Raw genomic sequence first — 15855 nt, forward strand, 5'->3', positions numbered from 1 at the left:
AGTGATTTAAGCATAGTGAAATGAGGTTGGAAAAGTTAAGCTAGGGACAAATCATACAAGGCATTTAAGCCATGTTAAGGATTTTTGGACTTCATTCTAACAGCAATGCAGAAGCACTGAATTTAAAGACACTGGCATAATCAAAACTGAATTCTTGAAGAAAAACACTAAAACTCTGTAATGTAGTATAGAACATAGATTATAGGAAGCAAGATGGAAAGAAGGAGCCTAGGTAAGACGCCATCTTGTAAGTACATGCAAGAAACTGAAGGCAATTGATGGTAATGAAAAAAAAGAAAACATTTTTGAAGAATTTAGGAGGCAGAACCAACATAATTTAATGTGCATATATAACTGATGTGAGAAGTGTGGGAGAGGTAAAAGGATGCCCAATTTTTGACAGAGGCCACTGGGAGAGCACACTCATTTACTTCTATATTACTTGCCATTGTATGTAGGTCCACTGTCCACACTTCCTCCGTATCCTTTAGTCTCACAATTTGGGGGAGCCCAGCCATTTTCACAGTGACAATTCTTATTGCTATTACATACCTTCAAAACAATGAAAATACCACTTTTGTTAATTGTGAATGTTGCTCTAAATTATGTACTCTAGAATGGAAACCAAGAGAAGGACTAAATACATGCAAATCCATAGACACTCTTTTTAAGAATAAAAAATGTATCCAGTATCTAAATTCCCCCAATATGTAAAAATCTTGGAAACTCTCACTTAACCCTAACTGGGAATCCTTATTATTTAGTACTTCTTCCATGAACAAACCAAAAGAGAGCATTACCTACCCCATGTCCATGACACTTTTTCTGAATATCACAGTCATAATTCAGGACAGAAGCATTTACACATTGGAAGTTTCTACAGATCTGAAAAAAAAAATGAAGTAATTGAGTTTAAAAAAAAAAAAAAAGGACATATTAATAAATTAGCCAGAAAAAAGACCTGGGTGTCGATTATTTCATTGATGAACACTTTCAAACTTTTAAGGAATAGTTAATTCCCATATTGTGTATTTGCAAAGGTAGAAAAATAAGTGAAATTAATTAATTGACATAGAACTAATGATTAAAAAGGACAAAGATGACACAAAAGCCAAAACCAATGATGGAACTATAATCTACCCTTTCATACAAACACAGATGCGAAAACCATAAGTAAAATATTCACAAATGGATTTTTTTCAAATCAAAAGTAGCCAGGTAGAGCTAATACCAAGAAAGGCTCAATGATGAGAAATGTATTACTATAATATCTCACATAAATTGTCATTATTAAAACATCAAAATAGCATTCAATAAAATTTGAAACACATTTTAATTTTTAAAATTCTTTCAAAAATAAGAATAAAAGTACATTCTGAAGTAAGAGAAAAAATAAACATGTGGGATTATATCAAACTAAAAAGTTTTTTCACAGCAAAGAAAACCATCAATAAAACAAAAAGGGATCCTACTGAATGGGAGAAGATATTTGCCAATGATATATCTGATAAGGGATTAATATCACAAATCTATGAAAAACTCACTCAACTCAACTCCAAAAAAACAAACAACCCAATTAAAAAATGGGCAGAGGACTTGAAGAGACATTTTTCTAAAAAGGACATACAGATGGCAAACAGATATATGAAGAAATGCTCAACCTCACTAACCATCAGAGAAATGCAAATAAAAACCACAATGAGATACCACCTCACCCCAGTCAAAATGGCTATCATCAATAAATCAACAAACAACAAGTGCTGGCGCGGATGTGGAGAAAAGGGAACACTTGTGCACTGTTGGTGGGATTGCAGATTGGTGCAGCCACTATGGAAAACAGTATGGAGGTATCTCAAAAATCTGAAAATGGAACTACCCTATGATCCAGTAATTCCACTCCTAGGTATCTATCCGGAGAAATCCAAAACTCCAATTCAAAAATCTTTATGCACTCCTATGTTTATTGCAGCACTATACACAATAGCTAAGACATGGAAACAACCAAAATGCCCATCGGTAGATGACTGGATTAAGAAACTCTGGTACATTTATACAGTGGAGTATTACGCAGCCATAAAGAAGAAAGAAATCTTACCATTTGCAACAAACAACATGGATGGACCTAGAGAACATTATGTTAAGTGAAATAAGTCAGACAGAGAAAGATAAGTACCATATGATCACACTTATATGCAGAATCTAAAGAAAAGAATAAGTGAATGAACTAATCAGAAACAGTTTTGGAGACAAAGAGGAAAAACTGACGGTTGCTAGATGGGCGGGGGGGTGGGGGTAAAGGGGAAGGTGAGGGGATTAGAAAACAATCAGTAACCACAAGATGGCCATGGGGTTTGAAAATTAATCTGGGGAACGTAATTTAGTGGTTACCAGAGGGTAAGGGGGTTGGGGGGTGGGAGATGAGGGTAAGGGGGATCAAATATATGGTGATGGAAGGAGAACTGACTCTGGGTGGTGAACACACAATGTAATTTATAGATGATGTGATACAGAATTGCACACCTGAAATCTATGTAATTTTACTAACAATTGTCACCCCAATAAATAAATAAATAAATAAATAAATAAATAAATAAATAAATACAAAAGTACATTCTGTTGATAAGACAAAACCTACCTTTCAGTATCATGATTAGGGGATCAAATATATGGTGATGGAAAAAGAACCGACTCTGAGTGGTGAGCACACAACGTGATATATAGATGTATTGCAGAATTGCACACCTAAAATCTATGTAACTTTACTAACAATTGTCACCCCAATAAACTTTAATTTAAAAAAAAGTATCATGATTAATTATGAAATAATACAAGGATTTCTATTAAAAGCACTACTAAGAATAAATTATTATCTTATATATTTCCAGAAATTCTAGTTCATATAATGAGATACAAAACAGAAATGAGTCCTAAATAGTGAAAAAGCTATAAAAAATATTGTCTGAAAAAAATATTAAACTAAAGAATTAAAGGAATCAACTAAAAACTTACCAGAAATTTTTCAGTTTTCTGGAAAATTGATCTTTATTTTAAAAAAAAAAAACTGCTCTTTTGTGGTGATGTTAGAAAAAAAGATTAAACTTTTTTTATAAAGATTATTGAGTGATATTCTAAAATATTATTAGGTAACCAACTACACAAAATCAGAATGTTTAAATGCTCTAATGAAATAAAGAGCAATTAGAGAACAAATAATGAAATATCAATTGATAGCGCTACTACTGTTCTAAAATACACATACATTTCAAAAGAATTGAAGAGTCAAAGGATCCCCAAATTATGTTTCCTCCAATAATTTCAATTAGTTTTTAAATAAGAAATATATTCACATGATTAAAACTTTTTAAACTAAAGAAAATTCCACAGTAATAAGTCACTCCTCTCCTGTCCTCCATACACTCATTTCTCCTGGATAAGGATTTCAAAATACTTTTTCATACATCCATACATCTTTTGAAGAAATAGTCTCCAATAGCTGTCCTATTCAGCTAAAAGAAGACGTCTTTTTTCATAACTGATTTAGTGAACACTGGAAACATTAAAGAAGATTACAGAAATAAGATTAAATGTGTTACTATCTGGCAGGTTTTACTTTAGGGACAGAAAAATTCCAAGCTCTCAGGTGGAAAAGGGTTTTCTGACTGGCAGTGTTTTACTTTGTAGAATGGGTAAAACCAAACTGGAAAAAAAAAACTGATAAACTGCTGGAATGGTAAAGTAAGACCATCTTCTCCAACACTCGCCACTCCCCACCACCAACAACCACCACACATGAAGTAGGGCAGATGAAGATACAAAATTTCTCATTTACTGATTTCAGGACATATGAAGCCAAAGATGAACTACCTGGGACAATAAAAAAAGAAGCTGAAGAGTTCTCCCTTTACAAGTCTTTCGCACTAAGTGTTGAGTAAATATATAAAGAATATAGATCTGAAGTAGTACCAAACTGTCAGCCAGCTCAGACAGCCAGAGTCCAGCCTTTAGAGAGGCCAGAAAGGACAGCATCCAAGCTATCCTATTTTATGGCTGCACAAAATGTTTGGTATTTGGTTCCATCAGTGTGTCAGTATAGGTACACATACCAAGCATTTGCTATCCTTGTACATAAATGTTGTTGGCATAGTAAGAAAACATAATAAAATGCAAAGTTAAAAGGCTTTATATCTATAATTGTTAGTACTAACCTGGAGTTTAAAGTCAGTACTTTTCCAACAAAAGAAAAGGTCTGTGAGGGTTTGAAAGTCATAGTGATATATCTTACATGGGACAAATCAGTAGACACTATTATTATTAATATTGGTGAGGGAAATATATTAATATGTTTTTCTTGCTATAAAAAAACAAGTAAGGAACCCTCATACACTGTTGGTGGGAATGCAGACTTGGTGCAGCCATTATGGAAGGCAGTGTGGAGGTTCCTCAAAAAATTACGAATAGAATTACCATATGACCCAGCAATCCCTCTCCTGGGTATCTACCCAAAAAATCTGAAAACATTTATACATAAAGACACGTGTGCTCCAATGTTCATTGCTTTGTTTACAGTGGCCAAGACATGGAAACAACCAAAATGTCCTTCGATAGATGAATCGATAAAGAAATTGTGTTATATATACACAATGGAATACTATTCGGCGATAAGAAAAGATGATATAGGAACATTTGTGACAACAAGGATGGATCTTGAGAGTATGATGCTAAGTGAAATAAGTCAGACAGAAAAAGCAGAGAACCATATGATTTCACTGATATGTGGTATATAAACCAAAAACAACAAGAGAACAAGACAAACAAATGAGAAACAAAAACTCATAGACACAGACAATAGTTTAGTGGTTACCAGAGGGTAAGGGGATAGGGGGTGGGAGATCAGGGTAAGGGGGATCAAATATATGGTGATGGAAGAACTGACAATGGGATGTACAGATGATGTGATACAGAATTGTACACCTGAAATCTATGTAATTTTACTAACAATTGTCATCCCAATAAATTAAAAAAAAAAAGTAGTATAACAGAAAGAAAAAGATATATGTAACTGCCAAATTGAACTCACACACACACACACACACACACACACACACACACCACAAACATACAATTTGTGCAATCCAGTGAGAGGAAGACAAACTAGGAAACATTTTTAAAAAATCATTTAACAACAGCATTAAATAAGATCATAGAAATAGGATGAAATGTTAATAAACTACACTGTGCCAATAAAAGTAGAAGCCCAATCAAATTATAAAAATACAAAATGAAAACAGAATATTTATATTACATTGGGATACAAAAACAAGACAAACCAAGACAAAAAAGACAAAATTGAATGATTGTTTTCAATTTCTTTATGGCAAAGACAAATGACAAACTGTAAAAAATATTTACAACAGACATAACTGACAGTTAATATTCTTTATATATGAGGAGCCCTTAAAAATCACAAAATGACATCCCAACAAAAAAATGGAAAGATATGAAAGTGGACTTAACAGAAAAAAAAATACATAGAGCTAATAAAGATATAAAAAGATGTACAAGAAGAGAAATACAAACTAAAATAATGAGGCTTCTTTTCACTTAATCAGGATGTCAAAAATTAAAGAGATTAATAACATACAATGTTAGCAATAACATACAATGTGGAAGAAAATAAGACACCTTCATACACAATTAGTGGAATGGAAATTGTTACCACCTTATTGAAAGGTAAACTGGCAGTGTCTATAAAATTTTAAATGTATGTATCCCTTAATTTAAAAAAATCTGCTAGAAATCTAACCCACAGAAATATCCACAAAAGTAGGTGAGATTAAATGTAGAAGACTGTTCAATTCTACTAAAAAAATAAACTGTAGACAAGGCTATAAGAAAGTGAAAGATCTGAATATATAATTATCAAACACTATGTGTTATAAGTGAGAATATGTTATCTTCAAATGCACTCAGAACATTTATCAAAAAATGAACATACAGAGTCAACTTATCAAACATGGATGTTTCTTCCATTCCTAGAAATGACCAAACATATTAAACCCAGCACCAAACCTGAAGCATGCCCAATTTCCAAAGCAAAGAGTCATGTTCATAGTCAGTAATGTTTTTGCCTTGTGTTATATCATATTTTGGGAAAAGAAAAAGGCATATTTTGTTAAAAATCTCATAACTTTGGTAACAAGTACATTTTTAAGTAATCAATCATTCCAATAAAGTGTATCACTACTGTCATGAATTCTTCCCACTGTAGATTCACCAAGCCTGTAAATGTCAACAAAAGTCTCTACACATCAATGCTGTACTAGTCTGTCACACTGACAGAACACTTCCAAAATCACTTCTAAAGAACAGAGGACCGACCAGTTGACCTTCATTTTTAATTTTTTAAAACAAAATAATATAGACACATGGTTAAAAATCAAATAGTGCTAAAAGTGCTTATGATGAAATAAATCTATGACCCATTTCTATCTAGTCTGCCAGTCTAGCAGTCTAGAGGCAACCACATTTCCATCTGGTAATTCCCTCCCTATTTTAAATTAGTATCCTATTTCTTGACTTATCTATTTTGGACATTATCAATTAACGTTCTTTATGATAGATAAGAATTCCATTTTCTAACACAAACCCAAATGCCCCTCCTTAATCTTCTCAAGCTAAACATTACTTAATAGTTACCCCATAATATTGGGATACTATCGACTCAGTACATTACATGCTATTATCTGAGCAAGTTCAGAACTAGGTGACAGAAGACAGGAGAGGCTGACAACTGGAGATCAAAGTAGCATCATCAATAAAGCAGGTAACATGATGTAAGTAAACAACGAAATGGGCTTCCTAAAACTGCATCCCAAAGTCAAACTTACCTGCCTAGTCACAGGCTGCTCTGGACAACCACAGGCCTCCCCCCACAGAAGCAGAGCCTGCCCTGCTAAATTTACTGCATGGTTGAGAGAGCAGACCAGAATTCACCCTCTCTGCAGGCAGGCAGATCTGAAAAGAGAAGACAGAAGGGACTGAGCCACTCATGCCCAGTGTCTTCTCCCAAACTCATCAACTGCATCAATCACTTTGCGTCCCTTGGAGCAAAGTGAAGGAGGAACACGCTGAGGCTGAGAGTGTTATTTATTTTTTCCAGCTTTATTGAGATATAATTGACATAGGACATTGTATAAGTTTAAGGTATACAACATGTTGATGTGATAAACTTGTATTTTGTGAAATAATTACCACGGTAGGCTTAGTTAACACTCCATCATTCCACATAATTGCCATTTCTTTTTTTGTAGTGAGAACATTTGAGATCTACTCTCTTTCAAGTATATAACAGTATTAAACATTATCACCATGCTGAATATTAGATCCCTAGAACTTATTCATCTTATATCTGGAAGTTTGTACCCTTTGACCAATATCTCCCTATTTCCACCACCCCACCCTCCAGCCTCTGGCAACCATCATTCTACTTTCTATTTTTATGAGTTCGCTTTTTTTAGATTCCATATGTAAGTAAGATGATACAGTATTTGTTCCTCTAACTTATCTGACTTAATATAATGCCCTCAAGGTCCATCCATGTTGTCTCAAATGGCAAGATTTCCTTCTTTCTCACAAATAATATTCCCTTGTATATACTATATACAACATTTTCTTTATCCATTCATGCATTGATAGATACATTGTTTTCGTATCTTGGCTATTGTGACTAATGCTGCAATGTACACGGGAGTGCAGCTATCAACATAAGATTCTGTTTTCATTTCCTTTGGGTATATATTCCCAGAAGTGGAATTGCTGGATCATATAGATCTATTTTCAATTTTTTGAGGAAACTCCATACTACTTTCCCCAGTGGCTCTTGCAGTTTACATTCCCACCAATAGTCCACACGAGTTACATTTTCTCCACATCCTCATGAACACTTGTTATCTCTTGTCTTTTTTTATGATAGCTTATATAGTAGGGATTAGGTGATATCTCATTGTGGTTTTGATTTGCACTTCCCTGATTAGTGATGTGGAACATTTTTTCATGTATCTGTTGGCCATTCGTTGTCTTCTTTAGAAAAATGTCATTCAGATGCTCTGCCCATTTTTTAATCAGTTTGGTTTTTTGCTACTGTGTTGTATGCATGCCTTACATATTTTGGATATTAACCTCTTATCAAATATATGATTTGCAAATACTTTCTTCTATTCCATAGGTTGCCTTTTCATTTTGTTCATTATTCCTTTTACTGTGCAGAGGCTTTTCAGTTTGATATAATCTCAATTATTTTTGCTTTTGATGTTTGTGTTTTTGATGTCTTATCAAAAAAATCATTGCCAAGACCAATGTCATGGTGCTTTTTCCTTATGCTTTCTTCTAGGAGTTTGACAGTTTCGGGTCTTATGCTGAAGTCTTTAATCCATTGTGAGTTAATTTTTGTAACTGGTAAAAGATAGGAGTCCAATATCATAAAATATTTAATAGCATGTGAATATCCACTTTTGCCAATGCTCCTTATTAAAGAGATAATCCTTTCTCCATTGAGTATTGGCTCCCTTGCCAATATTAGTTGACCATATAAGCAGAGGTTTGTTTCTGAACTTTTAATTCTGATCTGTTGGTCTATGTGTCTAGTTTTCTTGCCAATACTCTACCATTTGATTACTACAGCTTTGTAATATAGTTTAAAATCGGGAATTGTGATGCCTCCAGCTTTGGTCTTCTTTCTCAGGATTGCTTTAGCTATCTAGCATCCTTGTGGTCCCATACAAATTTTAAGATTATTTGTTCTATTTCTGTAAAAAATGCAAATGGAATTTTGATAAGGATTGCACTGTATCTACAGATGGCTTTGGGTAGTGTGGAAATGTTAATAATATTAACTTTTCCAATCCATAAACACGGGATATCTTTCCATTTACAGGCATACCTTGGAGATATGCAGGTTCAATTCCAGTCCACCAAAATAAAGTGAATATCACAACAAAGGCAGTCACATGAATTTTTGGTTTCCCAGTGCATATAAAAGTTACATTTACACTATACTGTAGTTTATTAATTGTGTAATAAAACAGAATTTTGTCTAAAAAAATGTAAAGACTTTAATTTAAAAGTACTTTATTACTAAAAAATGCTAACCATCATCTTAGCTTGTTGAAAAAATGCTGCCTGTAGATTTGCACAGTGCAGGGTTGCCACAAACTTTAATTTGTAAAAAAAACAAAAAAAAAGTCCACAATATCTGCAAAGTGCAATAAAGCAAAGCGCAATAAAGCGAGGTATGTCTGTTTGTGTCTTCTTCCACTTCTTTCATCAGTCATGTAGTGTTCAGTGGACAATCTTTCACCTCCTTGGTTAAATTTATTCATAAGTATTTCTTTTTTTTATGCTATTGTGAATGGCATGGTTTTCTTTATTTATTATGCAGATATTCATTGTTAGTGTATATACATGTAACTGATTGCCAAATCTTGATCTTGTATCCTGCAGCTTTACCAAATTCATTGATCAGTGCTAACAGTTTTTCGGTGGAGTGTATAGAATTTCCCATATAAAACATCACATCATTTGCAAACAAAGACAGTGTCTATTATAGTTTTGATGCCTTTTCTTTTTCCTAGCTTGAATGCTCTGGCTACAACTTCCAATGCTATGTTGAATAAGAATGGTGAGATTGGGCACCCTTGTATTAATATCATTTCTCGTCTTAGAAGAAAGCTTTCAACCTTTCACTGTTGAGTATGATGTAAGCTGTGTGTTTGTCAGCTAATGCCTTTATTTTGTAGAGGTACATTCCTTAAATACCCACTTTATTGAGAGGTTTCTATCATGAACAGATGTCATATTTTGTCAAATGCCTTTTCGGGATCTTTTGAGGGAATCATACAATTTTTATCTTCCTTGTATTAATGTGGTATATATTTATAGATTTGCTTATATTGAACTATCCTCATATTCCAGGGATAAATAAGACTTGATCCTGGTGTGTGATATTTTCAATGTGCTCTTCAATTCAGTTTGCTAATATTTTGTTGAGAATTTATGCATCTACATTCATCAGGGATATAGGACTGTAATTTTCTTTTCTTGTACTGCCCTTATCTGGCTTTGGTATTAGGGTAATACTGGCCTTGTAAAACAAGTTTGAAAATGTTCTCTCCTCTTTGATTTTTTGCAAGAGTTTAATAAGAATTGGCATTAATTCTTTAAATCTTTGGTAGCATTCACTAGTTCAACCATTTGGTACTGGGCTTTTCTTTGCTGGGAGGTTGTTGATTACTGAGTCAATCTCCTTTCATGTTGTTGGTCTGTTCAGATTTTCCATTTCATCATGATTTAGTCTTGGTAGGTTGTATGTTTCTAGAAATATATCCATTTATTCCAGGTTATCCAATTTGTTAGCATATAATTTTTCATAATCTCTTATGAATCTTTGTACTGTCTGTGGTATCAGTTTTAATGTTTCCTCTTTTATTTCTGATTTTATTTGTATCTTCTCTATTTTTCTTAGTCTAACTAAAGGTTTATCAATTTGTTTATATTTTCAAGAATCCAGGTCTTGTTTCTTCGATCTTTTCTTCTGTTTTTCTGGTCTCTATTTAATTTACCTGTGCTGATCTTTGTTATTTCCTTCCTTCTACTAACTTTGGGCTTAGTTTGCTCTTCATTTTCTATTTCCTTGAAGTGTCAAGTTAGGTTGTTTGAGATCTTTCATTTTTCTTACTGTATACATTTATCAGTATAAGCTTCCCTCTTAGAACTCTTTTTGGTGCATCCCATAATTTTTTATTTGTTTCCATTTTGTTTGTTTAAAGATATTTTTGATATCCCATTGTTCGTTCAGGAGTGTGTTGTTTAATTGCCACATATCTGTGAACTTTCGAGCTTTCCTCTTATTGATTTCTAGATTCATACCATTATAGTCAGAAAACATACTTGGCAGGATCTCAATATTTTTAAATTTCTTAAGACTTGTTTTATGAACTATCATATGATCTATCATGGAGAATGTTCCATGTACACATGAGAAGAATGTGCATTCTGTTGCTGCTGGATAGAATGTTCTACATATATCTGTTAGGCCCATTTTGTCTAAAGTATAGTTCAAGTCCAGTGTTTCCTTATTGATTTTCTGTCTTGATGATCTATGCATTGTTGAAAGCGAGACACTGAAGTCACCTACAATTATTATATTGCTGTCTTATTTCTCCCTTTAAATCTTATATTTAGTTGTTCTAATGTTCTATGCATGAATATTTATGATTGTTAAATCCTTTTGATGAATTGACCCCTTTATCACTATATAATGACCTTCATTGTCACTTGTTAGTTTTTGGCTTAAAGTCTATTTGTCTGATATAAGTACAGCTACCCGTGATCCCTTTTGGTATTTACTTGCATGGAGTACTTTCTTTTCTGTCCCTTCACTCTGAGCCTATGTGTGTCTTTAAAGCTAAAGGGAGTCAGCACTTTCTTGTAAGGCATCTCTAATGGTGATGAATACCCTCAGATTTTGTTTTTCTGGGAATGTACTGCTCCTTCATTTCTGAAGAGCAACTTTGCCAGATAGAGTATTATTCATTGGCACTTTTTTCTTTCATTACTTTGAATATATCATCCCATTCTGTCCTAACCCATAAGATTTCTGCTGAGAAATCCACTAACAGACTTGTGTGGGTTCCCTTGTAAGTTGCAAATGTCTGTCTTCTTGCTGCTTTTAAGATTCTCTCTTTCTTTAATTTTTGACAGATTTATTATAATGCATCTTAGAGAGACTCTCTTTAAATTGAGCTTGTTTGGTGACCCATATGCTTCATGAAGTTGAATATCCAATTCTCTCCTCAGCTTTTAAAAGTTCTCAGCTATTATTTCCTTAAATAAGCTTTCTGCCCTTTCTCCCTCTTCTCTTTCTGGAACTCTGATAATTCTCAAATTGTTTCTTTTAATGTTATACCATAAGTCACCAGCTTTCTTCACTCTTTTTCATTCTTTTTTCTTTTCCTCTGAATTGATAAATTCAAAGTTCCTGTCCTCCAACTCACAGATTCTTCTGCTTCATCCATTCTGATGTTGATGCTCTCTATTTTATTTTTCATTTCATTGTATTCTTCAGATCCAAAATTTGTTTCACTCTTTTTTATGATTTCTGTTAAACTTCTCATTTGTTCATGTATTCTTTTTCCTGATCTTGTTAAACTGTCTTTCTATATTTTCTTGTAGCTCACTGAGCTTCCTTAAAACAGCTATTTATTTGAGTTCTTTATTGGTAAATCACAGATCAACCTGTCTTTGGGATCAGTTACTGAAAGATTATTGTGATGCTTTGGTGGTGTCATGTTTCCTTGATTTTTCATATTTCTGAAGTTTTGGATTGCTGTCTTCTCATTTGAAGCAACAGTCAACTCCTCCAGTCTTTATTAACTGCTTTCATGAGAGAAGTCCTACCTTCCTTCAGCCCAACTAGAGATTCTGAGACTTTCTCAGATCTTCTCTGGTTATGCCTGCTCCATACTTCTGGGTCCCTCTTGTGGCAGAATTCTTAAGCTTACTGCCTTTTCTTGATTCTGCAACACACCAAGCCAAGTGTTGACAACCTCCCTTTTGCTTTCCCAAGGGTGGTGCTAAAAGCTCGTTTGTGGTTTCTCTCTGGCTCACAGATTCTGGCTGGCTTTCTGTGCATGCTCACTAGCTGTCTGCAAAAGCTCACTCTTGTTACCACTGTTGGGAGGGTATACAGGTGCTGGCCACAGGACTAGGGGGTGTCTGGGTAAGGCACACAAAGTGCTGGGGGTGTCCCTGGGCCATATGGAGGGATCTAAAGGCAAGGCATCCCCAGCCACTTGTGGGCGGGCTTCTTGGTGGAGTCTGCTATCCAGTTAGCAGGATCCGCATCCTTTTACTATCTTCCAAGAGTCCTATGCCCCTCTCCCAGCCTCTTCTTCCCCCTCAGCCATGCAGATCACAAGTCAGTACTGTGTTTGGGGTAAGAGAGAATGAGCCCTGCAGAGCTGAGGAAGCTGGGAGCTCACTCAGCTGCTCTCCTTTTCCCCCTTGGCAGTAATCACGGGCTGAAACGATCTCTCCTGGCCCTAAGCTGTGCCATGTTGGGTGAAGGGTGACGCAAGTAGAGTCAAACTGTTCCTCTTACCCTCTCCATTGTGTTCAACTAATATTTTTTTTGCTTCAACATTGTGCTGGAATTTCTCCACTAGAAATCTGGACTTCTGCAAAAGTTCTTATCCATGGGTGATTGTTTATGATGTTGTTTTGCAGGGGCTTCCAGACTTCCCACGGCCTGGAAGGGCTCGAGTCAAGCAAAGGCCACTGCAGGGTCCACATCCAGGACTGAGGTCTGTATGCCTATTACCTGACACAGAGGGGACAAGACTCCTTCCAGGTCCCCTGACATATGGTGCTGGATCCCATAGCTCTCACAAGGGCTGGATGCCAAATTGTTATTGTTTGGGCCTCATATTTAGCCAATTTGCTTAGGTACTCAAAAACCCACGAAGGCTGTTTTAATGGAAGTTCTTCCTGGAGGAAACAATGAGGTGGGGAATAGGTATCCCTTGACAACAATTAAGACAAAACACTGTTCATTTCAAAGCTAAATACTAAGTATATTTTCTTTCTTATATGGCCTTTGCTTTTACTGCACCTAACACTTGCCTTTCTTCTTACACAATTGGCCGTTGTCACATAAACATTCAAACCCTCAAAAAAAAAAAAAAAAAAAAAGCTCTTATATAATTTCCTTTTTTCCAGAAACCTCCCTACAGGACCTCCTTGCTCCAATCTAAATTGATTATTCTCCTGGCCTGGTATACAGCTATTATCTTGGAATTTCTCTTTGACATATTTCTATGACCTAGATTAAAATTCTTTCTCTTTGGTTTACTTCCTCATTTGCTGGAACATTACAGTTAGATGATGTCCTAAGAAAGAATAAATAAAAGATGAATTTTCTAAGCCTTTGAATCTCTGAAATGTTTTTATTGTGCCCTCTCGATTGATACTTTGGCTGGGTACAGAATTCTAAGTTGAGAATCTTTCAGAAACTCCCTGTCTTCCAGAATTTGGTTCTCAATCTCATTCTTTTATATGTGACCTATTTGGGGAGTTTTGTTTGCTTATTTGTTTATTTGTTTTGTCTCTGGAAACTAATGCTAATTTTCTTCACAAACTCTGAAATTTCATAACTGTCCACTTTCTCTGTTTTCTTTCTCTGAATTAGAAATTTAAATTAATTGAATTTAAAAATCTTCAATTGATCCTCACAGGCTTTTATCTTTTCTCTCATTCTGTCTTGGTCGTTCAGCTTCCTCAGAGAATTATCTAACTTTATGTAACAAGAGATCTATAGTTCAGTTATAGTTCAGTATGCACAAAGGGGAACAATGTACTAGGGTTAGGCTAGGGAGACAGGCATGTCATAGCATGACCAAATATAACACCAAAATTCTTATCTTCTCATCTCCAAGCTAGAGGACTAGGTAAATGGTTGCTGATGCTTTGTGGACAGGATAAAACAAGCAGACAGACAGGAGAAGAGACTAGCTTCTCCACTAGTAGACTAAAAGTAATTCCATTTTCAGTCTCATGCTTCACCTCGCTCTCAGCTATAATCATTATTTTCAAATCACCGATTTGTTTAGGGTTCTGCCAGGCTAGGGTACAGTCTCTTGTTCACATCCTATCAATTTGCACTGTAAGCTGTAGGTTCTACTACTACATCGAACTACTCTCTGTCCTCTTTCAGTTTTTCAAAACTTGTGGACAGCTTTGTCTACTGATGAAATCTCACGTATTTAACACTTTGGAATTTATTCCCTATTTATTCCTCTACATTCTGAGAGGATTTTGCAGATAAGGAAGATAAATATTACAATCCACCATCTATTATGGATGCTTTTTCCAATTCATATTTTTACTCCGAACTTCATTAATTTGTAATACCTGAATGTGATAATTACTTGTATGCATCCATATATAAAGGACACAGGGTGCTAGATATGTGGTCAAACACTACTATGGATGTTTCTGCGGGGATGTTTTTTGGTGAGTTGAACATTTAAATTAACAAACTGAGTAAGGTAGACTGCTTCTCTAACGTGGATGAGACTTATCCAATCAGCTGATGGCTGGTATAGTACAAAAAGACTGACTCTCCCCTGAATAACAGGTAACTACACCTGCCTAACTGTCTTCAATCTGGGACTGTGGTTTTTCCTGCCTCCTGACTTGAACTAAAACATCGGCTTTTCCTGGGTCTTGAGCCTGCTGGCTTTCAGACTAGAACTGTCATCAGCTCTCCTGGTTCATAGGCCTTTAAACTCAGGCTGGAGCTTCACCATTATCTCCCCTGGATCTCCAACTTCCCAACTGCAAACCTTGGGTCTTGTCAGCCTCCATGATTATTATGTGAGTCAATTATTTATAATCTATCTATCTATCTATCTCATGAATTTTCTAAATTGGTTCCTGTGTTTATGGAATTAGTTCTCTTACCTAATTACATTTAAAGATGTTAATGACTCTATTTCTATTAATAGTAAAGAAACTATCGATAGTCCATGGTGCAACATGGCACTAGAGATACGCAAAGTATCACCATTCGTTATTCCTAATCAACATTTATAAAATCAAGATCTAGGTAACTGTATATGATACTTTTGAACGTTTTTGTCAAACTAACAAATGTGAGATTGACTGGTTACTCCTAATATTGTTGGACAAAGTAGGGAAAGAAAAGGATGAGCTCAGAAATCAGAATTCCCAGCTCAATTAAGTCATACATGACCTGAAAGCTTCTATGTGTGCCCTGATGGAAACCCTCACCTCCTGTAG

At 35.0% G+C, this 15855-nt stretch overlaps 1 protein-coding gene across 1 annotated transcript in view; it reads right to left on the reverse strand.

Moving 5' to 3' along the window:
- Nucleotides 1–15855, reverse strand: part of ADAM9 (ADAM metallopeptidase domain 9) — a 98506-nt gene that overhangs the window by 14595 nt on the left and 68056 nt on the right. The window contains exons 17-18 of the mRNA XM_033104882.1: nt 805–885; nt 447–552 (exon numbers count right to left, since the gene is read on the reverse strand). Of these exons, the coding sequence (XP_032960773.1) occupies nt 447–552; nt 805–885 (187 nt within the window). The remainder of the gene's footprint in view (nt 1–446; nt 553–804; nt 886–15855) is intronic.

The sequence above is a fragment of the Rhinolophus ferrumequinum genome, chromosome 4, assembly GCF_004115265.2.
Source record: "Rhinolophus ferrumequinum isolate MPI-CBG mRhiFer1 chromosome 4, mRhiFer1_v1.p, whole genome shotgun sequence".
Taxonomy (NCBI): domain Eukaryota; kingdom Metazoa; phylum Chordata; class Mammalia; order Chiroptera; family Rhinolophidae; genus Rhinolophus; species Rhinolophus ferrumequinum.